General features: G+C 46.1%; 1 protein-coding gene across 1 annotated transcript in view; it reads right to left on the bottom strand.

The window, feature by feature from the left end:
* FHOD3 (formin homology 2 domain containing 3) overlaps window positions 1-24004 on the bottom strand; it is a 469133-nt gene that overhangs the window by 38235 nt on the left and 406894 nt on the right. Inside the window, 4 exon segments of the mRNA XM_042961930.1 lie at window positions 167-349; window positions 10656-10814; window positions 20556-21109; window positions 21112-21438. Coding sequence (XP_042817864.1) covers window positions 167-349; window positions 10656-10814; window positions 20556-21109; window positions 21112-21438 — 1223 coding nt within the window.

Here is a 24004-nt window from a genome sequence, read left to right as displayed (position 1 = left end):
TGCCTCACCGGCCAGCTGCCAATCCCTTAGTGTAGACACAACCTCATAATTAACTTGCCTTTCAAACCCTCACTTAAGAATGATAGTTCACTGCCTTCACAAATGAAAAACTGACTTTCTCAACACTGGGGATGAGGACTGGCTGCCTCCCTTCCTAAATGCGTACCTTTTCTGTCGTTTCATAGTCCATTTTGAATGCCCAGAGGTGAAGCCGAGCAGAGAGCTCGCTGATGGAGGAGAGGGTGAGGAGGAACTGCTCAGCACTGCCCAGTGGCACATCGGGGTTGGCCAGCTGTGCTTCTTGGATTTTCTGCTTCTCCTCTTCGGTGGGGATCATGGTTAGGATTTTCTGGAAAGATGGAATGATATCGTATATTCTTAGCGATGGACCCTCTCCCAGCCCTTTGACATTTCCAAAATCATACTGTAATTTTCCATCAGGTAGTAAAGAGATTCTGTCATCAATGTTCATATCATTTATAAGTGGTACATCATTATAAACCAAATACTGTAGAGAAGAAGAGCCCCAGGTAGGGTCAAAATTCACATTCATTTGTTCTAAAATGATCTCTCTCTCTCTCCTTTAACCTCCTATTCCATAAGGAATTTAAACAACTTGCCTTAAATTTTCTGGGTCTTGTATATGAAGGACATTCTAGACAAGAAAGGGGGGGATGGGAGGTGAGAGAATGGTGAAAGAATAAGATGGAAGGTTAGAGAACAGCTCCCTGCTCCCTAGGAAACAGGAAAATTTGTCAAGACAGTATGAGAACTCAGACTGGCTTTTGTACATGGAGCATAGTAATATTTAAACTGTATTTCACATTTTATGTAGAAATGAAAACACTTGAAATAATACTAAGCTCAAGTCTGGTTGGAGAAAAATGATGATGGTATTTGCAAAACAGCAAAACCTACTTACTAATGAAAAAAATATCTTATGCTTCTATTTGTTTCTGGTTAAAATTAACAATGGAAGGCAGAGGTGGTAAAAAGTCATCAGAAGGATGATGATTCCTATAGGTTCAAACTCCTTAGTGATTATGAGAAGTATTTTAAAAGAAGGTAAAAATTCCTGTTATGTAACATTTCACAAGCAACATTATTAAAGGTAAGGGGTCATTATTTTTCTCTCATTTCTCCTTCTCTAGCATTGTGCCACACTTTTTGGTAACTTCTATTCATTCATTAATTCTAAATGGCTTTGGTTGCTGCTCTCCAGTAGCAAGTATCTGGATAGAAGTGGATGGAGCCCTCCTTCTGGGTAAGATAGAGTAGACATACTCTACCCCATCTCACTGAATGCAAGTATACACCCTGGTCCGCATGAATGGAGCAGATATTTGAAGACTCTAAAAAGTATACAGTGGCAGGTGGACTAGGGAAGAAGATCAGAATTGGAAGTTCAACTCAACTGCAATGAGTTGACTCTTTGTCCTCTGGCATTCCCCAGCCTGAGCTCACATAGCCCCAGACCTGGAAGAGGGCATCAGGTACAGACAGAGAGAACTCCAGGGAAATCCTCTAGTGCCCAATTATGGAGTGGGAAAGGGTTTCTTAGTAGTGACACTAGTGGCAGCAGAGGCTGGCAAGACACCTAAAGCTCTGAGGGAGGAAACCTTCCTTTCCAATCAAAGAGGCTGTAGTCCCAAAGGGTGGGACTAAGGGAGTAGACAGGATAAAGACCAAGGTTTTATTGTTCTCCAGTTGGTCTGTTCCATCCTTAAGGTCCCAAAGTGGCTCTGCGACTTCCTTTCAATTAAAAAAAGAATCAAAATAAGATAATAAAGAATGTCCATTTTGGGGGGTGTCTATGTATCTCAAGTCGGTTAAGGGTCCGGTTCTTGATTTTGGCTCAGGTTATGATCTCATGGTCTATGGGATTGAACCCTGCATCGGGCTCTGTGTTGATGGTGGGGAGCCTGCTTGCGATTCTCTCTCTCCCTCTCTCTCTACCCCTCTCCCGCTCATGTGTGTTCGTGTGCGTGCTCTCTCAACATAAATAAACTTAAAAAAAAATGTACATTTTGGCTTTACATTGTTCTTTTTAATTTTTGTACAAGGTAAATAACAGGTGGAGTTCTCCTCAGTATAAGGCAGTCCCATGTGATGGGCACATGTCCCTAGGCACGTGTTGTCTTCCCTCTGCTTGACCCCACACACCGGCACAGAAAGTGCATGGCAAAGTGAGGTAACCGAGCCCCAGCTTTCAGCTGGAGAACCAGAAAGGTAAGCCCCCAGGGAACTAGAAAGTACTAGGGAGGTAAGGGAAAAATGAAGAGCCTGGCAAAGCAGGCACAAAATATGGTTTAAGAACCTCTGGGGTGATCCCTGAGCTGTTTATGTATGAATCTGACCTTAAACAATCAAAGGCTGTGAAAGCTGATACTGGAATCACAGTCCAAAAAAGGCAGGTCAGAGCCTGTGGCCTGAACCCAAGCAACTGGGGAATAATTTTCTTTTTTTTCCCCCCAAACCAGAATTACCCCAATACAAAAACTAGACAAAGATACTACAATAAAACCACAGACCAACATCCCTGAATAACTTATATGCACAAATCCTTAACAAAACTATTTTTAAATATATTAATGTCAATATACTAATACATATAAACATTGCTGTATTTTATGAAGTAATATGTTAAAAACAAGAACCACAAGGCTGATTCAGTACAAAAAAAAAAAACACAAAAAACAATCAATGAAAGTAATCGACCAGATCAATGGTCTGAACAAGAAAATTCACATAATAACATCAATTGATGCAGAAACAGTTTTGATAAAATTCAATATACATCCCTAAAAAACACCTCTCAGCAGCCCGGCAATAGAAGGAATCTCCTCCATCTGATAAGTGACATTTGTAAAACACCTACAGCTCATATCATACTTGATGGTGACAGACTGAATACTTTCCTTCTAAGATTTAGAAAAAGTAAAGTTTTTAAGATTAAAAAAAAAAAAGAGAGAGACATACAGATAAGAAAGGAAAAAGCAAAACTATTCCTACCACAGAAAGTACTTGCCTATATAGAAAATTGTGAGGAACCTACAAAAATTTATGAAACAGCGAGTTTAACTATGTTGTGTAATTTAAGGTTAATACATAAAAATTCATGTCATTTCTTTATTAACAGTAAACAATTACAAACTGAAAATTAAAAAAAAATACCACTTATAATGAAAGACTTAGGTATAAATCTAACAAATCACGTACAGGATCTGTATGCTAGAAAGTAAAAATGCTGATGAAAGTAATCAAAGACAATCTAATATAAATGGGGAATACCATGTTCACGGAAGGACTCAATATAGCCAAGATATTAACTTTCCCAAAACTGATCTATAACTCTAACTCAATTCCAATAAAAATACCAGCATGAATTTTTTGTCGATATAGACAAGCTGGTTCTAAAAGTTATGTGGCAAGACAGATGAGCCAAACAACAAAAACAATTTTGAAAACAGGTAAGGTCTCCCATACAGGTATAGGAATAAAACAATGTGGCATGGACAATAGGACAAACACATGGGTCAGTGGGAAAATACAGGGAATCCAGAAAGAGAGGAAACAAATACAGCCCAGTGATTTTGACCAAGGTACAAAAGCAGCTCAATAGAGAAAAGATAGTATTTTCAACAAATGGTGCTGGAACTGGAATCCATGTGCAAAAAATGTTACATATAAATTAACTCAAAAGGTTCACAGATCTAAAAGTCAAAGGTAACACTACAAAACTTCTAAGAGGAAGCACAGAAGAGGGGTGCCTCGGTGGCTCAGTCGGTTAAGTATCTGACTTCAGCTCAGGTCATGATCTCATTGTTCATGAGTTTGAGCCCTTCGTCGGGCTCTGTGCTGATGGCTCAGAACCTGGAGCCTGCTTTGGATTCTTTGGAGTCTCCTTCTCTCTCTGTCCCTCCCCGCTTGCACTCTGTCTCTCTTTCTCTCAAAAATAAACATCAAAAATTTTTTTCTTTAAAAGAGGAAACATAGAAGAACATGTTTGCGACCCACGTTAGGCCACAAACTCTTAGACACAACACCAAAAGAGACTAGGGTTGAGAAACTGAACTCTATCCAAATTGAAACTTTTTTATCTGTGAAAGACACTGAAAATAAAGACAAATTATAGTTCCTCAAAAGGTTATGATTTATCATATTACCCAGTGATTCCATTTGGAGGTATTTACCCTAGAAAAATGAAAACTGAAGTTCACATAAAAACCTGTACGTGACTATCTGTAGCAGTCTTATTCACACTTGCCGAAAACCTGACCAGGCTACATAATCCTTCAACAGACGCACAGACAAACCGTGGCACATCCCTGCAATGCTACGGTGCTCAGCAATAAAAAGGGACCAGCTATAGATACACACCACAACTTGGATGAATCTCAAAAGTGCCCATCATGCTGAGTGAAAGAAGTCAGTCTTACAAGGCTATACTGCATGGTTCCAAAAAGAATTTTTTGTCTTTCTCAAAAAGACAAAACCATAGTCATGGCAAGAGATCAGTGGTTTCCAGGGGGCTACAGGTAGGTGAAGGGCTTGACTAGAAAGAGCTACCGTAAGACCTTTTCTGGGACATAGGACTGTTGTGAATCCTGACTGCCATGGTCACTGCTCATGAATTTATAGATTTTACAACTCACAGAACTAACTGGACACCAAAACAGGTCAGTTTTCCTCTATAGTAACACACACACAAAAATTAAAAATAAAATTAAAAACTGGACAAGACAGCACAATCCACAAACACGCAGATGTGCGCACAATGTATCCGAGTGCGGTGGCTGGCATCCTGGGTCTGATGAGAGAGTCCTCAGGATGGTCATCTCTGGAGTTTCTTAGAAGGTAGAGAGGCCAAACCACACTCAGCTGTGTCTTCTGTGCATTAGTCGCAGCGAGGATGCAGAAGGGGAGCCTAGAAGCCTCCTCTTCCAATATTCCCTTCATCGTGGCCCCGACACAGACTGAGTGGGTGGAACGTAGGCATCAGGGCACTTATTCAGCAACAATGCTCTTTGCTCCCACCTGTCCACACAGATGGTTTAAAAAAAAAATAACCCAAACAATGCAGGCAGATGTCACCACTTTAAAAACATTCAGGATCTGAATTTAACCAGCCTTCAAAACAAAAACTAAAATTTGTGTTCTCATTTTCTTACTGCTTAAGTTGTTTAAAGCATGCACAAGAACTCCAGAACAAAAAATTGCCAACACTTTTCCTCCTTCCTCAGAAGGCATTTTCCGGCAATGATTTTAGTTGCTTCTTTCCTTTGGGAAAGTAATCAAACACTCTTACTTTTGTTTTGTACTTCTCTGACTAATTTAAACCATTTGCTCACCGCTGCAGATTTATGAGGTTGCCAGCTGCCGGTTTATTTCACTTTATTTTTTACACATCCCTGGCAATAAAAATAGCCATAAGACAGTGGAAAGGCAGGTCAAACCCACCTTCTAGGAGCTGATGGCTTTCTTCCATGAGCAGATGCTAAGGGGATGAGCACAAAGAGGTACCTTTAATTTGCTCTTCTACCATGTGGGTGAATTTATTGATGATTTTACGGTCACCGTTTGGTTTCACAGGGAAAAAGACATCAAACAAAACTACTATGTAATAATCCCAGCGTTTGTTTTCTTTTTTTGCTTTCTCCCAGACAGTATCCTGCCAGCACTGCTTGAAGTATACTTGCTTTGCTATCTGAAAACCAGATTTCAGAGAAAAATGGAGAAGTCTCATTTTTTTTATGAACCCAAATGCTTTGGTGTTTGGCCATCTCATTCACCTGCAGATAAGTCTATAACAAGGAATTATTTTGCCCTGTGAGTTTTGAACAGAACCCTGGCCCCAGCTGTGGATGAGAATCCAGCCCAGGGATTTTGGTGACAATCACGGAAAGGTGGAGCACTTCGAGCTGAGGCTGGTTTGTGCACAACTTGCATAATCTCCTGAGACCATGGCTTTCTATTCATGTCCTTATTCTTATGCAGGGATTTTTTTTCCCCCTTTACTTCTCAAGGCATCTTGATTGTATTTTCTTTCATTCTTAGGACTACTCAGTGAAGCATGTGGGGCAGAAAATATTGCATCAACTCTGCAGAGGAAGTGAGGTGCCTGAGGCTACGTTGGATCAACCAAGGCAGAGCTGGAGGACCACCAAGGGGCTGCTCCTACTTTTCCAGCACTGTCTCCGCAATTCAGGGCTTTTCAACCAAAAATGCAAAACCACCAGGGTTTGGGTGGCTCAGGCGCCCAGCTGCAGGGATATTCTGGTTCCCTGGCACTGCTGATCCACCATGGCTCCCGGGCTCAGGTTTGTCTGTGTGTCTGGCACGCACTTGGACAGGGACTGAACAGCACGAACTGTCTGAAAATGTGCTATGATTCTGTATATGCAGCCAAAGGGACTGTTTCTTTTTTCTTTTTGTTTAATATTTATTTGTTTTTGAGAGACAGGGAGAAAGCATGAGTGGGGGAGGGGCAGAGAGAGAGAGGGAGAGAGAGAATCCCAAGCAGGCTCTGTTCTACCAGTGCAGAGCCCAACGCGGGGCTCAATCTCCCGAAGTCCAAGATACTTGTCCTAAGCAGAAATCAAGAGTCGGAAGCTCGAGTCGGATGCTCAACTGACTGAGGCACCCAGGCGCCCCAGGGACTTTCTATTTCTAGGATGCTGGTGGGCCTGGCAGCCAAAACAAGTCACGTTAAGTATCACTTGGGACCATTCAGTCATGCTACCCTCTGTAGGCACAGACCGTATAAAAATTAGAAAACCACAAGAAAAAAGGAAACCCCTTCATACTTCCATTTGTGATAACCTGATGACATTTTACTTGGAAAAATATCATTAATACTACTTAGAGATGGCCCCCAAAATGTGTTCTCAAGTTTAATACTCTTATGAAAAATTACTTCCTTAATGAAGTTAGTCAACCGTTCCCTCAGGTTTTCGTGGCATAGCCGGATACATATCACTGGGTTGCTAAGCAAAGCCACAGGATGTAATTTAATACATCCTAATCACATTTGGTACCCAGAGGTTTCAAATGGCCCTATTAAGCCATGGTGCCAGGCTACCGTGCCTGTGTCCAAGAAGCAGACAGTTTGTTTGGCAAAATGCCCTTTGGGCACAAGCTCGAAATCTTATTAGTAAAGATCTGTAAATACACAATAGCCATCGCTTCTCAGTCCTGACTTAGCTCCTAAACAACAAGCCCAGAAAGTAAGCTCTGGCTAATGGTCCAGGGCATGGATCTAGAGTATCTAGGCCTCTCAGGTCCTGGAGATCAGTGGCCAGAGATGGCAGGTGACAGATGAGTGCGTCTGGTTTCCACTGGAATCTCCTTGGCATGGCTGATAAGAAGTGAAAAATAGGCACGGGCAGCCTTCAGATGAGACATTCTCCATTAGGGTGAGGTTTGCCTCCAGGGGATGTCTGACAAAGTCTGGAGACATTTTTGGTTGTCGCTGGGGTGGTATCACTGGGTGGGTGGAGGCCAGGGATGCTGCTACCCGTCCTACAAGGGAGGGGATGCCCCCACAATAAAGAACCGCCCCAGCCAGAATGTCAGTAGTGACAGGGCTGAGAAATGCCGTTTAGATAAAAACTGGTAAAAAAAAAAAAAAAATGCGCAAGTCCATTTGCTGTTGTGACTCAGGATGCATGTAATGAGCTTGCATAGCACACTGAACTCCCAGGCAGGGTCAGCAGTGATTTCTACGGCTGTGCCCTCCCACAGAAAACCATTCCACACATCAGCCACTTCTGGGGCCACGCCACAGGTGGCGCTGTAGGGGGGACTGTGCTCCTCCGGGGGGGCTCCTCATGACCTTTCAGATTCCTTCTTGTTCTTCCTGTCGCACAAGTCCCGGCACAGAATACACTCCATCCCCAAGGCTCAGGGTCTACACTTCAGACTCAGACTTCGTACTGGCTTGTGGAAGCCAGGCACAGACTGGTACTGGGACTCTCCTCATCTTGAAGGTGGGGAACAAAATAGCCGTACCTCCTGAGAATCTGTGTAGAGCACCCGGCTTGTGCCCGGGCCCACAGGAAGAAAGCTACGGAAGTCAGGTTTAGCGCTGTGGTGGTGTTCCTGTATGCACCATCAGCACTACTGTTGTCATCATTATTCCTGCCCGGATCGAAAAGATATTCAACGGGGCGCCTGGGTGGCTCGTTGGTTAAGCGTCTGACTTTGGCCTGGGTCCTGATCTTACAGCTGGGGAGTTCGAGCCCTACGTTGGGCTCCACACTGACAACGCACAGCCTGCTTTGGATCCTCTGTCCCCCTCTCTTTCTCTCTCTCTCAAAAATAAATACACATTAAAAAAAAAAAAACAGGTACTCATCTGGAAAACAGGAAAAAAAAAAGTGATTTGAGTTATTCTAAAATCTCAGTAACTTATTGTATCTGAAACTTTCCCTACCCAAGGAGAGCTACATTTCAGGAAAGAAAAAGGCAAAACCCAAAGGAATCAATCTCTCCTGATGGACTTTCAAGTTCTCATGACAAGAAGGGGAAATATTTTTAAAAGGGGAAGCTGTCATTTTTTCCTTCAATCAGCCTGGCTCTGGCTGCATTTGAAGCCTCTCTTTGTATGAATCTGAAGCTTTTGCAATCGCCGAAAGACACTGTTAAGTAAATAGGACGGCTGGAATGTGTGCGAGGGCCCACCATGCAGTTTGTTCTAGATGAAAGACACGTTGTACTTGGTTCATCCAGGCTGGCAGCCCCCATCTGCCTGGGGGCCAGCCAATGCCCTTCTCCTCCCTTACTTCTCCGGGGGCCCCAGAGAGGGGCAGCCTCACACTGAGGCCTGGCCTGCCTCCTTCTCACCGTCCAGTAGCTGCCTCAGTGTCCCTCTCTGTGTTTGCCTGCTGTCACCTGCTCTCTCTCCTTTATACCCCTGCCTCAGTGGGCCACATGCCCTCACTCCGTGGCTGCGAACCTGGATACATTCACCTGCTCTGCTTCCTTGCCTGACTCCAGGGCTCCTGGCTCCACTTTCTCTCCAGCCAGAAAGCAAATGCAGACCCCACCTGAGATCCGGCTCCTGGAACACAGCACGTGTCTGTTTCTTAGAGTAGAGCTGCTTAGGCCTTGTACTGGTTTCCTAGAGTTGCCATCAAAATACTATAAACTGGGTGGCTCAAAACAACAGAATTCTCTCGGTCTGAGAGAGACTACAAATCTGACATCAAGGTGTCAGCAGGGCAATGTTCTCTCTGAAGGCCCTGGGGGCGGGGGGCGGGGTGCAGAATTCTTCCTCATCCCTTCCTAGTTTCTGGTAGTTGCAGGTGGCCCTTAGTGTCGTCCCTTGGCTTGTAAACATCACTCCGATCTCTGCCTCAGTCATCACACAGCAGTCTGTTCTGTGTGTGTCCTTGTGTGTTCTCGGTCTTCACAGAATGGCATTCCCCTCTCTGTGTCTCTGTCTAAACTTCCCTCTTCTTATAAGGACATCAGTCACTGGAGTAGGGCCCACCCTAATTGAATATGACTTTATCTCAATTACGTCTGCCAAGACCCTACTTCCAAATAAGGTCACATTCTGAGTTTGTGGGTGGATGTAGATTTTGAAGGGATACTACTAACCCAATATAAGCCTCTAGGAGCACAGTTTTTCCTGAGGGGCCTCGTCTTTCCAAAGTACAGAAGCACACCTGGTCTTCTGGGTTCAGACCCACTTGGCCCCAAGGGCTCCACTGCTACTTCCCACACTTGGGGCCATGGGTGAGCCTGGCAGCTTGGCCCGGGCCCTTCCTCACTGTCAGGGGCTCACCCTCCGTCTTCAGCCAGCCCTCACTGGTCCCGTCCACTCTCCAGTGCCTCAGATAAGGCTGTGCACCCATGAACCCCAACTACGGGAAGGCTTTAAAGGGATCCAGGGCTCCTTGCCACTAGGAGGATGGTGAGAGTGTCACCTAACACCACAACGCAACACCCTCACATCCCCACGGTGACCCAGTCAGAGGGCCCTAGGCTCTGCTGCCCATCTGGCGGAACCTGCGTGCCGGGTCCCTCGCTCCCCTCACGTGTTCTCCATGATTAGAATAGGAGCTTTAACTTGCTGCGAAGTCATAGCAGCCCATGGTGGAGGCAGAACGGGGCCTGGCTGAAGAGCACTGAGCCCAGCAGATCACACAGTCACAGCAAGCAACCCGTCTCCCTCCACTGCTGCCATTCAGATCAACACCTGCTCAAGGGTGGGTGGCATGGGTTCTTCAGTTTGTCACACAAAACCTATCTCTACACGTCCCTTGTACTGGTGAAAGAGTGAAAGAGAGCCATTCGCGTGGGTGGGAGCACACAGCGAAATCCCTACTTGTGAAACTGTTCATTAAGCTTGTTTGGTTGGAAAGGTTATCCCGGTCTTCTTCCGTGCTGAGGTAGGCAAGCATGGTCAGAAAGCAGGCAGTAAATGAACCAGACAGTGAGGATCACTGAACTTCATAGGCCAAGCGGGGCTTCCCCCCACAACCCAGAAGTTAAAAAAAAATGTGCGAATTATTAACATTATTCAGAGTTTGGCTGAAACAGAAAAATGGCAAGGCACCCTGCGGAGAAAGTCATATTGGACACAGTAATGCTTTACATATGGGACATGTTAACAGAGCACAAATAATGCTTGAGAGAGCTTCTCTTACCTCAATTCCTTCTTTGTTTAAGGCGTATTCATCGAAATTCAAAATGGCTATCTTAATCGTCCTCGGGGGGGGCAGCACTGTCAGACCGATATTAATAGCATTGCTCCTCTTGGGGTCCAGGACGATGACCTCCTGCCTTTTTCCATCTGCAGCAGTTTTCTTGGTGATAAAATAAGGAGAACCCAAGATTAATGCATCATCTTTGGTCCTTTCTGTGTTTCATTATTAAAAGCAAACTCACTACTTATTTAGAGATGAAAACAAATGGCCCTGATTCAGCTCAGGACTGGCTACTGCTCAGCACAGAAGAAAGAGATCAGGGATTAGCTCTGAGAAGCCGCCAAGCATGGGTCAGCAATGGAACTTCACGAGTCAGACACATTACAAAATAAAACTGATTTTCCTTCAATTGGGAAAAATGTGATATTTGGCAAGGAAAAAAAAAAAAAACCCTGTTTTTTTCCATAGAGGCAGTGGAAACAGAACTAAAACCTCTCAAAGTTCCCTTCCTGCAGGCTGCAAGGTGTCGGAATGTGCCTTGGTTGGCCTTAGTGCACATGGTATGTGCCGAGAAGACAGGAGTGGTGAGAAGAATCCAGCGTCGCTGGCCTGCCAGCCCCCCTGCATCCCTGGCCACACTGTCTCAGGGAATCCCCTCACCATTTAAACATCCTGTGCCCCTCATAATGGAGTACCTGCCACACTTAGACATCTAGGTGGCTGCCCATTGGGCAGCTGAGGGGGCGCCTTCTGAGGAAGGGAAGCAAAAGGGAACCTGCTCAACAAGAATGAGGGATGAATGGGCACAGAGGCCAAAGAGGGAGACAGGGGACAAGAAGCGTCCAGGTGTCCTCACAGAGCCCTAGTGAGTCTGGCTTCCCTACTGACCTGGGTGCTCCTTGGGGGCAGGTTCTGGGCTGGCACATGACTTTGTAGAGCCTACCAAGTATGGGACTTGGTAAGCCAACATGTGTCCAGAGTCGAGATGACAAGGCCCCCACCCTTCAGCTCTCAGGGAGTTAAGGGCAGGTGGCAATGGAGGAGAGGGGAGGAGTTCTGGCTCAGCCGGCACCCTGTGTGCGCTCAGATTCCTCCCCTGGGACAAACAGAGCTGGAAGGATGACTATTTTCACTTATGTAACAAGCCCAAGCCCAGGTTGATAATGATGAGCAAGTCACAAGGGATGTCCGGAAGGAAAAGACACATTCAGCACGGTGATGGGTGTGCTCCCCATGGGCAAGGGCTCAGTGGCAGGGTGGTGGAAGAGGTCAGGCTCTGAAGGAGTTGACGCTTGACCTGGGCCCTAGGGAATGTCTAGGGGAGAGCCTGGAGTTGGGGAGTGAAGATAAGGAGATAAGAAGTGGCTTTGTCTAGCCTGCTGGAAACTGCCAGGGATGAAGCAGGAGGTTTGGGGGCCATATGCAGGGACCTCAGGAACCAGCTGCTCTGATTCTGCTGCACACAGGCCCCAGCCGAGTGGCTGATGCTGCTGTCAGTCTCTTGCACTGAGGCCCTCCCTACTGGCTGGGCCTTCGAACAGCTGAGCTTTCTGGAGAAGCTGGCCTGCTTTAACACTGAAGGCTGCAAGCTGGCAAGGAGAAATGGACTGTGGTTCCTTAAGCCCTACTAAGCCCTTCCAAACTCAATTGCTAAAATTCTATTTTAAGTCTTTAAATATGCATTTGGGAATAAATTAAAATTTCCTCACGAAGACAATAACCGAAAGCATCCCCAGCTGTTTTGCAGCCTGGTAGCCAGGAGGAACAATTCTTGTGGGTGTGATCAGGTTTGAATGCCCAGGGACATGTGGCCTAGAAGCATTCCACTCTGCAGGGCAAGTTTATCTGCTGTGTATTTAATCAAGTAAGCTTATTAGGAGCCCCTGATATTCAGCTTTTAAATCTAACATATTATTTTGTGTGTGGAAAGCTAAGAAGGAATGAGAAAAGGCTTGGCAAAATGCTGAAGGCAGGCAACAAAGAGGGATGCCAGGACACAAGGCCTGAAGATGCTTCAGTAGACATCCAGTGAGCATAAGGAGGGCAGCATGGATGGCAGAAGGAGCCTGGGACCTGGCATAGGAGAGGCAACTACCCATAGCCAGGCTCCAATACAGGAGACATTTCCTGGAAGGCAGGGATTCCCTGGGAATCATTAGCTCTTAGCCCCTCATCTATATAGGCCCTCTTTACTCCAAGAGCCTGGAAAGATGCCTGAGCAGACTCAGCCCAATCTAGCCTTTGCGCAAATGAGAAAAAGATGCCTTCCCTGGGGAGACACAGCCCCATGGCAGCCTGCACAGCACACAGCCTGCACACACCTATGTGATGGCTCTGAGCCGGGCATGTCCTTGTCTCCATTCCCAACAGCATTCAATTTATACCAGTGAACACACCCACATACTCCCCTACAAGTCAGGAAGAAGCAAGCGGCTGAGCATCCTGAAATAACAGGGACAGCTGTCCCCAAAGGTGACTCCATGTGTTTTCAGAGCACTTTGACCCACTTGGTAAGGGAAAGAATAAGAATTAAGGTAATATCTGAAATTGAATTGTTCAATCTCTGGATTTTATCCAAAAGGTGTTTTAAATGCTGTTCCTCATCATTAAAACAGACTCCACTAGAGGCCACTGAGCACCCAAGTGCCCTGGCGTCCGTTCTGCCCGAGATGAAGGAGGAGATCATGTGGGGATGGCCGACTCTCCCCTTCCCTTCCACGATAACCTAGAGCAGTACCTGCAATAAGCCAAAGTTTTCTGTGCCCAGGAGCACATGCCCACGTCTCAGGATTAGCAGTCATCAAATTCGATCCATTTTAATTGTCATTCTGTGATCAAAGTCCCAGCTCAGCAAGTCTGATCTTTACTATGTCCTTCACATGATCCTGCGACACTGTTTGCAGGGCCCTATGTCTTAGAGCAGGGCCCTATGGGTTCTACAGAGTAGACCCCATCTCAGGAAGCTGATCACTAGGTGAATCTGGGGCTGCAGGGAATGGTCACAGTCTTCTCCCCAAGCATTGGTAGTTACTAATAACCACTTAAATTGACCATCTCCTCTATGCTTCTCAAAAATCCTGCAACTCTATGGTCTTGGATGCTGCCTATTTGAAGCCTCTTCCTGGAGGGGCTCACTTCTGTCTTCTTGGAGGTTAGACCTTCAGTCTTCTTGCACAGCTTGGGAGAAAGGAGCTGAATTGCCTTAGTGACCTCCTTCCTGACCCTTATCCAAGGTGTCTGCTTGCCTTTATAGCATCTCTTTCCATGGAGGGTAACCTCTTCTCTCACCAGTTTGGACCTTACACCGCCTCCCCTCTCCCTACAATCTTCTTGGCTGAATCAGAAACAAAAACAAACAAAAGCCCTACATGGCATACAAGACTGAAGCATTTCCCCAGAGACAGTATTTCTGGAAAGGGAACTGTTGGCACACTAGAGGATCCCTGAAAGTTGGGGCTTCAAAGGTGGTGCTATTCTATATGCTGGGCATTACTGCCTGGTTCTGGTCAAGAGTTCAGCTTAACCAGGTTTTCTGGAAGCAAAACAGAGCCTGGCATCTTCCCAGGGTGCCCCATACCCCTTAAACAAGTTCCTTTTCCCCTGAACACTTATGGACATATTTGGAAAAATGGCACGTACAGAGACAGATCCACAGTGGTTTCCTCCACACTGCCTTACTACCACTCTTTTGCTGGGGCAACTATCTCATGCCAGAGTCCAGTGTTCCCATTTCACTTTCAGCCAAGTCCTAATCTAACATGCTGTGCCCAGAGCCTGGGCCCAAGGGACCCTCTTTCTAGCAAGCCTTTCTTCCCTGATGGTTCTCGAGACTCACTGAGGTGGAGGACCAAACTTTGGCTGATTGACCTTTTTATCAAAAAGTAGCAGAAACAAAATGGAATCCAAGGATCACATGGACAGACTCGGGAGCCCTGAAAGTTAACTTCAGCTGGGATGTGACCATTCATGGCTGTGTGACTTTGGCAAGTCACTGGACCTCTCTGTGCTTCAGTTTTCTCTCTGGCACATATCTTGCAAGATTTTCTGTGAGAATGAAATGTGACCATGGATGTAAAGCAGCAAGAACAATGCCTGGATCACGGTAGGCACTACAGAGGTATTTGCTGGAACTATCAGAATAGCATTACTGGAGAGTGTTATGCTAAGTGAAATAAGTCATACAGAGAAAGACAGATACCATATGTTTTCACTCCTATGTGGATCCTGAGAAACTTAACAGAAGACCATGGGGGAGGGGAAGGAAAAAAAAAAAGGTTAGAGAGGGAGCCAAAACATAAGAGGCTCTTAAAAACTGAGAATAAACTGAGGGTTGATAGGGGGTGGGAGAATGGGTGATGGGTCCTGGGGAGGGCACCTATTGGGATGAGCACTGGGTGTTGTATGGAAACCAATTTGACAATAAATTTCATAAAAAAAAAAAGAATAACATTACTGGAATTAATACATGTAAAGCACTTATGACAATGCTTGGAACATATTACTTTCTAAAAATTAGTTCTTAGCTATTTCACCACCAATGACTCCTTTTTATCATTTCTGTTCAACTGACATTTTAAAAATACATGGTCTACCAGTATATATTTTTCATGACTAATGTGTCTACCACATTTGCTGATCAAAGACATCTACATAAATAAGAAGGTCAGATCAGATCAGTGTCCTTACCCTGGAGAGTAATAATTCCAGAGAAAAGTACAGAGACTCAATATTCAATTTAGCCTATAAAGCTCTTGCCATGGATACGGACAACTTGCAAGGGGCTTTCTAAATGACTGAAAATAGCTCATGGGTGCTTATTAGAGTCTGCACAGACCTCCAGGCACATGGAATCCCAGAAAATGAGCATTCCTTGAATGGTACTAAAGATCTTGCAAAAAAGAATGTAGAGAACACCTCGGTTTCTGTTTTAACAAAGAGAATATCATGGTGATTTCCACAGGCCAAATTCCCTTCTGAGGCTAACAGACTGGTCTCTAGGACTAATTGGAAGGAGCATTCTGGAGAAACAACAGGAGATTCTCCTTTTCCAGGAGACATGACTGCTTCCATGACTGATGGCAGATGGGTCAACATTAAGTGACTCATTACCACTAGATAGGAGAAACTCAGCATTATGTATCTGAGAAGAAAACAGGACTGATCAATCTCCTGACGCTTTCTGAAGGAAAACCAGAAAATGTAGTTTATTTAGATCAAAGCACAATGGTGAGTGCACAAGAGAATCTTCAGTGGTACTTCTAAACATCAGTGATGCCTGGGCATCATCCTCAGAGATTCTGATCTCCTTGGTCTGGAGCAGGGCACAGGGATCATAGATGCTAAATGATCTCTCATGCATCTAGAGAGACTGATTTAGACTTTTTGAAAGTCTAAAGGCTTTTGAGACAGGACTGCTGAGTAGAAAGTTGTTCTTTAAAGAGGAATGCAATTTAAAAACAGGAAACAAAAGGGAGGGATAAAAGAACATTTCTTAAAATAGAAAACAGTAACAGGGTCCCCTATCCATTCGAAGACACAATAAGGACTGCCATTTTTATGAATGATGTAGGATCAAGTCCCCACAGCTACAGACAATGCAGGGGGTTTTTGTTGATGTTAAAACGACGCTGACACACCCAACAAATGCCGAGCTCATCCCAGTACCGGGAGCTAAGCTGTCGATGACAGAGAAACAGTCTTTCCAGATTCAGGGGAAAGCAGCTTGCAAGGCTCTGGGGTTGGGTGCAGCTGACTGCTGAAGGCAGGGCCACACATCCGGCTACAGCTAACTCCATGCAACCACATCATGGGTGCGGTTCTTGGAAATAAGACAGAAAACCTGGATCCATGTCTCTACACAGCCCTGGGGCTTCTGCCCGTGGCACATGCATAAGGAGGTCCAAGGTCCAGAGAAGGAGGACCACGGTGAAGGCGGAAACTTCCCCATGAGGGGACAGTATGAAATGAGAAGCACACGTGGAGGCATGCCATCTGGGCAGGTAAAAGGGCTTGCTTTCCAGTGTGTTCATCCTGCCCTGAAGAATCACCCCCTTCGACTTTTTAAAGACTGATTTTACTAGAAATAAAGGATGCAACATTTAAAGAATGGATATTCAGTATACAGAACTTGCCACCCCAGAGGGTGCCGTGACCGAACACGGAAACTGAACTAAGGATGTGATTTAGTCAACAAATACCCCTCAGCTGGAGAGCACTCCCATGAAATGCACGACCTCTCAAAATGCTTCTCAGCATCGCAGTCACAGACCCTGGGTCTGGCTCAGCAGGGCACTGGCTTTGCAATGATAAATCATTCCTTCTCACTCTCCACTAACTGCCAAGAGAGTGACGCCACTGGATATTTTCAAAACTGCCTGTTGAGAAAGTGACAATGACAATGCGACCACAATACAGATGTCATAAAGATGTGACAACTGTGGAATATTCCTAAGTCCTTGTAACAAGGGAGACTGATACACATGGGCAAGCATTAAGGCAACAACGACATCACCCAACTATGTTTGCATAAAGGCTGACAAACCTGTAGCTAGGAATAGAGTTTCTGAGGAACTTGGCAGAATAGGCTTGCCTTATCATGAAGCTTAGGGAAAAAAAGCATTAATTTCCCAGTTCTTCTGCAGCAGTCTTCCATAGCTGAGGCTGGCTGCGACACAGCTGCCTTACTGATGGTAATGGAGTATGTCTAGTACCCTAACCAGAAGACCTCTGAGAGAGAAAGGGAGTGCTCTACATACATGCCGGGACAACAGGCATACACCCGGGCCAACCTGGATACATTAGATGTATGGTCACCCCACTGAAGTCCCGAAGTTGGGTTTTCAATTTCCATATGATAGAATTCAGGTTTTCTGAGGGTGATGTTAAATAAAATAACATTTCAGTATGTCCTGAACTTGAGTATAGGATAGGAAAACTTGACTCCCTTCTTGGGAGAATAAAATGGATTGGGGGATGGGGGAGTCAACGCGGAACACGGTGGTGAAGGGATCAATGCCTCCCTCCTTGGTGCCTCATTTATCACTTTAAATCCATGGTGCACAACTTTGGTTGAGTCCCTGAGGTGCTTTTAAAAATAACCCAGGCTGGGGCTCACCCCAGACCAAATAATTCATCATTCTTTGAATTTTCTTAAAAAGTCACTGTGAATAGCTTCTGATATGTTTTGAAATGTCAGAGTAAATAAAGTTGAAAAAAATTCTCCAAACCCATTTTGGAATCCCCTCCCCATGATAAACTTAATGAGCCCAGGGGAGGAAGACAGCATTGAGCCCTCAAAGGGGAGACCAAGTCCCTTTCTTCCTTCCAGTTTTCTCTTCCAGTCCACACCTGTCTTGTGTACTGTCTGTAACTTAGGACATAAAAACTGCCTTTTGGGAGCAGGAGGGACTTTGCTGCTCTTGATTAGGCACATAGGATGAAGGCCTCTTCCTGGGGCTCCTCAGGATGATATGAAGTCCATGAGGGTACATCCCCATACCTCCAGGGGCTTTCTGCCCTGACATCATTCTCTGGGGTCACTCCTGTGATCTTCTATGTGATTCACCGCATCTCAGACCAGCAGTAGAAACACAACACGATGAAATTTAGCACAGGATTTCTGTCCTTCTCCACAAAACATAATTAAAGTCATCTTACTAAAATCTATATATATTTCCTTCTGAGACAGAAAAATAGATCCAGTTCCAAAAACTATTTGGAAAGGAAATACAAAAGCATATTTTCCTGTTCTTATTTCCATTAACTGGTCACCCAGCCTTGGATCTGGAACATGAATCTTTATTTTGAGGGGTGACCTGGATGGTCAGAAGGATGCTCTGGAGCTCCGGTCTGGTATAAGTTTTCTGACAAAAACCAAAACCGATTCCAGCTCTGTGCTGGCTTGTGAAGTCTATTTCATTTTTATTTGTGTTGCTATTGTGTTTAATGAATAATGAATGAATTCACAAGCCAGAATTCAGAAGTGGTTGTTTACAGCTGTGCTGTATGAAAATCATAGTCAAGGATTATAAACGAAAGTAAAATTGGTTATATCTGCATTAATAATATACACATAAAGATTCAACTCTCCAATGTGATGTATTTTAATCTTAATGTGCATTTTTTACCTTTTGTAACATTTGTAAATTAGTTCCTTCTCACATTTCCTATCTCCGCCCACCCTGCTCCCAAGAACAGAGGTATGGGTTCCTAGGTCCCATTGTAGGACATTCTGGAATCTGTTTGGTAAAATTTTCAATATATTACTTTTCTCTTATGCTCTCATTTTAGAAAAACTAGGCAAACATTTGTTCTTTAGCCAGGCAATCAAGCATTTTAAGAGGTCACCACCTACTTCAAACAAGAATGGAACTTCAGGTTACTGAGAGGGCAGTGACCAGACTCTTGTCACCAACCAGAGTAGAGTCAAGAGAAGGAGGGAGGTGGGTGAACTGCCCATTTTGGGTCCCCTCAATGAAGTTTTTAATCTTGCTACTTCCTTTTGTAAAAACAAAGTCAGAAAGAACTTCACTGCCAAACTGTTACTCCCTTTACTTCCTCCAACCCAAATCAAGGGCCAGAAACCTAAGAGTGTTGAGCAACCCGTGGAAGCCCAGAGGGCTCACCAGCCAGACCAGCCCATGTGAGGAGGTGGTGGCTGAAGGAGACCAGCTAACTAGATCAGTAGGTTGGAGGGTGGTGCGAGTGAGGGTGGGCCCCGGATAACTCTGGGCCACCAGAGACTGCTGCTTTAACCAGCCAGGAATAGCTTCTCCCAAATGCCATGCTGCACTGGAAGAACTCAAGGGGACACACGGGTGGCTCAGCACAACATGCCACCAGTCCTGGGAAAGTCAGGACACAGAGACACTGAGAGGGGATGCCCAACCTCACTTTCCTAGGTGTCATTTTCTGGAGAGGACAAAAGGGGGTCTACTTTCAGCGGAAGGAGAGGACTGACTGGACATGATGTGCTGAGTTGGATCCTAGCAGTTTGGATTTACAAACAGGAGGAAGCTTTAATTCTGACCTGGGGGGGGGGGGGGTGGGGTTCCTAAGGCTAGACCAGTTGAGATTCACATCCTTGTGGAGACTAGGCAGAAATCAACACCAGGGCGAAGGCCAATTCAGGAGGAGCAGCGCCCCTGGTTCCAGGCCCCCCTAGTCCCACCCCTCCCTAGGCACGGACTCTGTCACTTGGCTCCTTGTCTGAAGGGCCCTCTTGTCCTCAGAATGTTGCACCTACTTTTTGATCCGGAATTGGCACTTGCCTGGCAGGTCGGGGAGTCCAGCTCAGGCAGCTGTGTACTCACCCAAAATGATGATAAATGGAACACATGGAGCTAAAACTAATTTATGGTAAGTTCTTGCAAGTTTACTCTAAATTACCATGTGGTTACATCGTAGGTTCAAACTACCACTACCATCCATCCACTATAACCAATCAAGGCGAGAGTAAATAGCCACATCTCCTGGATAAAGTCCAGGTGGTCGATCTGGACTTAGCAAGTCCAGATTACTGGACTTAGCAAGACTACTTTCCTCTAGTTAACATCAGCATCTACTGGTGGGCTCGGCTAATATTCCCTGGTTAATGTTTTTGTCTTTTCCTCTGGGTTATTTGGTTCTTTGAAAGCTACTTTGCCTAATGGTGTTAGGAAGCTGCTGTCCATGTTGGCCATGAAGGGTCCCATACTCATTTAGGTTACATCTAGCGTATGGCACAAAGACTCATCTCTTAAAGGTGTTTACACCAACCGCCTTTTCTTTCTTTTTTTTTTTTTTTTTACCATATAGCAAAAGCAGCATGAAGGGAATTTTATATACAACACATCTCCCAGTCCTACTCAACAGCGGAAAGTAACTCTGCAGATCAAGAAGCATTTGGGGTGCTAGCGGTACCTTTGAGACGGACAGTTCCTTAGACTTGGACTCAAACAGGTGCTCCAGCCTGGAAGTGTCCACCTTAATAGGTTCCAGTTTCGACCACAGGAATTCTCGGCAGCGGCGGTTGTTCTTACATGGCCACTCGAATGGCCGCACTTCATTCCAGAATAGACGGATGGTCTTCTTTTTCTTTGTGAATGCCGGCTGACCCCGGGGTACCTGGGGCCACCCTAAGCCCTGAGGAGCGTTGAACACTGGAGGAGGAGGAGCCAATAAATTACCGGGGACAGGAGGGGGAGGCACGCTGTCCAAAAGGGGCGGTGGGGGTGGGGGAGGCAAACCCAGAAAAGTGGGTGGGGGCGGGGGCGGTGGCCCCGGAGCCTCCCTAGGACCCAGGTCCACATCCAGGACGTCGACGTCATCCTCCTCCCCCAGGTCGGTGAAATCCATGTCTTGGATTCTCAGCTCCCTCGGATTGGCCATGAGCTGGTCCCAAATGTAGTCAGATTCCGTCTTCTGCTGTGCAGATGCTTTCTCTGGGACTTTGTCATTAGGCTCGGCATCAGGGAGATGGACCCTCTCCCCAGGTCCCCACTGTTGAATTTCTCAGCGAAGGCTTTCACGCTGCCCCGATTGTCCAGACAGCCAACGTCCACCCTCCTGACGCTGTCATCCTGGGCCAGAGAGTTGGCCTGCAGGGTGGATATCCTGCTAGCCAGGCTGGCTACCGCCTCTGCGCCTGGCTCAGTCCTCCCAGTCTCGCCCTCTCCCTTCTCCTCGTCATCCGTGGGCTTTCTGTTATGGGCATACAGCATGTCCAGCATGAACCGTTTGTTGGTGAGGATGTCGCCACACTGTTCATTTACACCGGCATCCTGAACACCTGCGGACCACAAACCTGAAAGCATACAGGAGAAAAAAAAAAAATGAGCAAGTGGCAGGTGCCTTAATCCTGTGAGAAACCAGTTAGGTAATACAGAGGCTTTATACAGAGAGAAAACACTGAAATGAAGTGACTGAAGAGGAGGTGGTTCCGGTTGACAAGATGCCCATCAAAGTTGCAATGACCTGCTCCAGGACCCGACTCTGGTAGGTAGAACACTGCTCTTGGCTCGCACCTTGGCTCATAGGAGTATTTCCCCCACTTTTCCTGCCTACCCAGGACGGCTGGTCAGGACCCACCCAGCCACAGGTAACTAAGGAGCTGCTGTCCTAACTAGACACAGGGAGGCAAGGAAGATGCTCCCTCCCCTGCCACGGGACAGGTGTTGGAAAGGCTGTAGAGTTAATGTCCATCTCCCCGCTACTCCACACATGCACCAGTGTGGCTCAAAGTGCCCAGGGAAAGGCACAAGCCCTTTAAGTCCATGGTCACCAGTCTTTGGGAAACCCTTACTGCTGCCTGGTAACCTCATCACAATCTCTCCTGGGTGACTCTGCCTACCTCCTCTCTCTCCTCCAACCTTCCCACTGTCACACATCTTCACACAAGCATGGCCTTGCTTCCTGGTTCAACAGCTTAACAGAAGAAGTCAGGGGAGATGTTCCAGGGCCTCATCCAGCCTCCCCCTGCCCGCACCTGAACCCCAGCCATGGCCTCTCTCCTGTGACTAGCGAGAAACCATCCCTCCTAGCAGGGTCAACGCTCCATGTGTGCATTTGGAAGCCATTCCAGTGGTTCTCTGTCCCGCATTTCCCATGCTCCCCCCACTAGACCTTCCTGCTGGCATAGAAGCACGGCATAATTTCACCCACCTTAAGACAAAAACACCTCACTTGACTCTTCTTAGCCCTCCAGCTATAACCCAACTTTTCTCCTTTCCTTTAAAGTAAAGCTGCTTAACAGAGTTGTTTTGCTCACTGCTCCAATTTTTCTATTCTCTCTCTTGAACCCAGCCTAATGAAGTTTCTGCTCTCACCACCTTTGAAAGCTGCTCTTTCCCAGGTGGTCGAAGACTTTGCTGCTGCACTAGACCCAGCAGACGGCTCCCTCCTCGACTTCTGTTTTTCACTTGGCTTCCAGAACATTGCATTCACCTGGTCTGCTTCCTTTCTTCTGGCTGTCCTTTCTCAGTCTGCTGTGCTGGTTCCTCCTTATCTTTAACCTTTAAATGTCTTTGGACCTCTTGTGTACTTGGATACTCACTCTCTTAGACACCATCTCATCCAGCCTCTGGGCTTTAGGGACCACCTCTGCTCTCACCCCCACCCCATCTCGGAACCTGCTTCTCCTGCAGCTAGCTGTTCCCTATCTCAGATGTGGCAACTTTCATCCATCTTGCTGCCAATTCCAAAAATCTCAGGGTCATCTGATTCCCCCTGTTCTTTTATCCCACACATCCAACACAACAAGGTGTCTTGTTAGCTAAATCTTCCTGTCACATCCAGAATCCAACCAACTTTTCTCATCACCCACCCTGCCATGGCCCTGGGCCGAGACAGCATGGTTTCTTGCCTGCAGCACTGGAGGGGCGCCCCTCAGCTGGTCCCAACTTCCACTCTTGGCCCCTAGAGTCAGTTCTTAACACAATGGCCATGGGATATATTGAAATGGTCGATCACACCTTTCTGCTCAAAGTCTTCTAACGGTGCTACATTTCACCAAGACAAAAAGCCAGTGTGACCTTTCAATGTTCACAAGCCTTGCATGAACCCCCCTTACTTTTCTTGACAAACGTGCCTGAACCTCTTTAGCTAAAGTAGCTGCTTGACATTCCTAACCTCACCAGGCATGATCTGGCCTCAGGGCCTTTGCCCATCCTGGGACAAACTGCACCCATTTAAGCACACAGTTTGCTTCTCAACCTCCTTTAGGTCTTTGCTTAGACAGTATCTTCTCAGTGAAGTCCTCCCAACTACCTCGTTTAGAATTGTGTAACACTCCCTCCCTCTCCCTGGAGCTATTTATCACCCTTTCCAGCTTTAGTCACCAGAGCACTTATTACAGCCTAATTTTCCACACATTTTCTGTATTTATTTTATTGTTGCCTTTGTCCTAACACTAGTAAGCTGTCCTCTTCGTTGTAATGTAAACTCTCCAAGGGCAGGGATTGGGTTTTGTTGTTGTTGCTCACTGTTGGATTCTCAGCATCCACAATGGATCAATGAATGAATAAATGAACGGTCAGGAATGTTATTCCTCTGAGTTTGCTTCCTAAGGGTCAGCAAGGCTGTTTGGTAGGCATTCAGGAAATGAGTTTCATCAGATACCCAGGGCCTCTGTGGATACTTGTATTGAGGGATGGCAGAGACCTAGGCCAGAAACTTGAGCATTTGGAGCTCTTGTTCCACCAAAGAGGAATGGCCTGATCAAACACGCCAGGGGATGCACTGGTCTGTCTCACATGGCTCTGCCTTCATCTTAGAGGAGGCATTCACTGAGGAGGCACAAAGGCCTCCTGGTGCTCTGTTTCTTCCAATGTAGCTTTATCCTCTGTACCTTGCTCAGGAGTGGCCTGACCTCA

This window comes from Panthera tigris, chromosome D3 (assembly GCF_018350195.1).
Source record: "Panthera tigris isolate Pti1 chromosome D3, P.tigris_Pti1_mat1.1, whole genome shotgun sequence".
Classification (NCBI taxonomy): Eukaryota; Metazoa; Chordata; class Mammalia; order Carnivora; family Felidae; genus Panthera; species Panthera tigris.
Note: the sequence above shows the minus strand (reverse complement) of the source record. Positions and strands in the feature narration are given on the sequence as shown.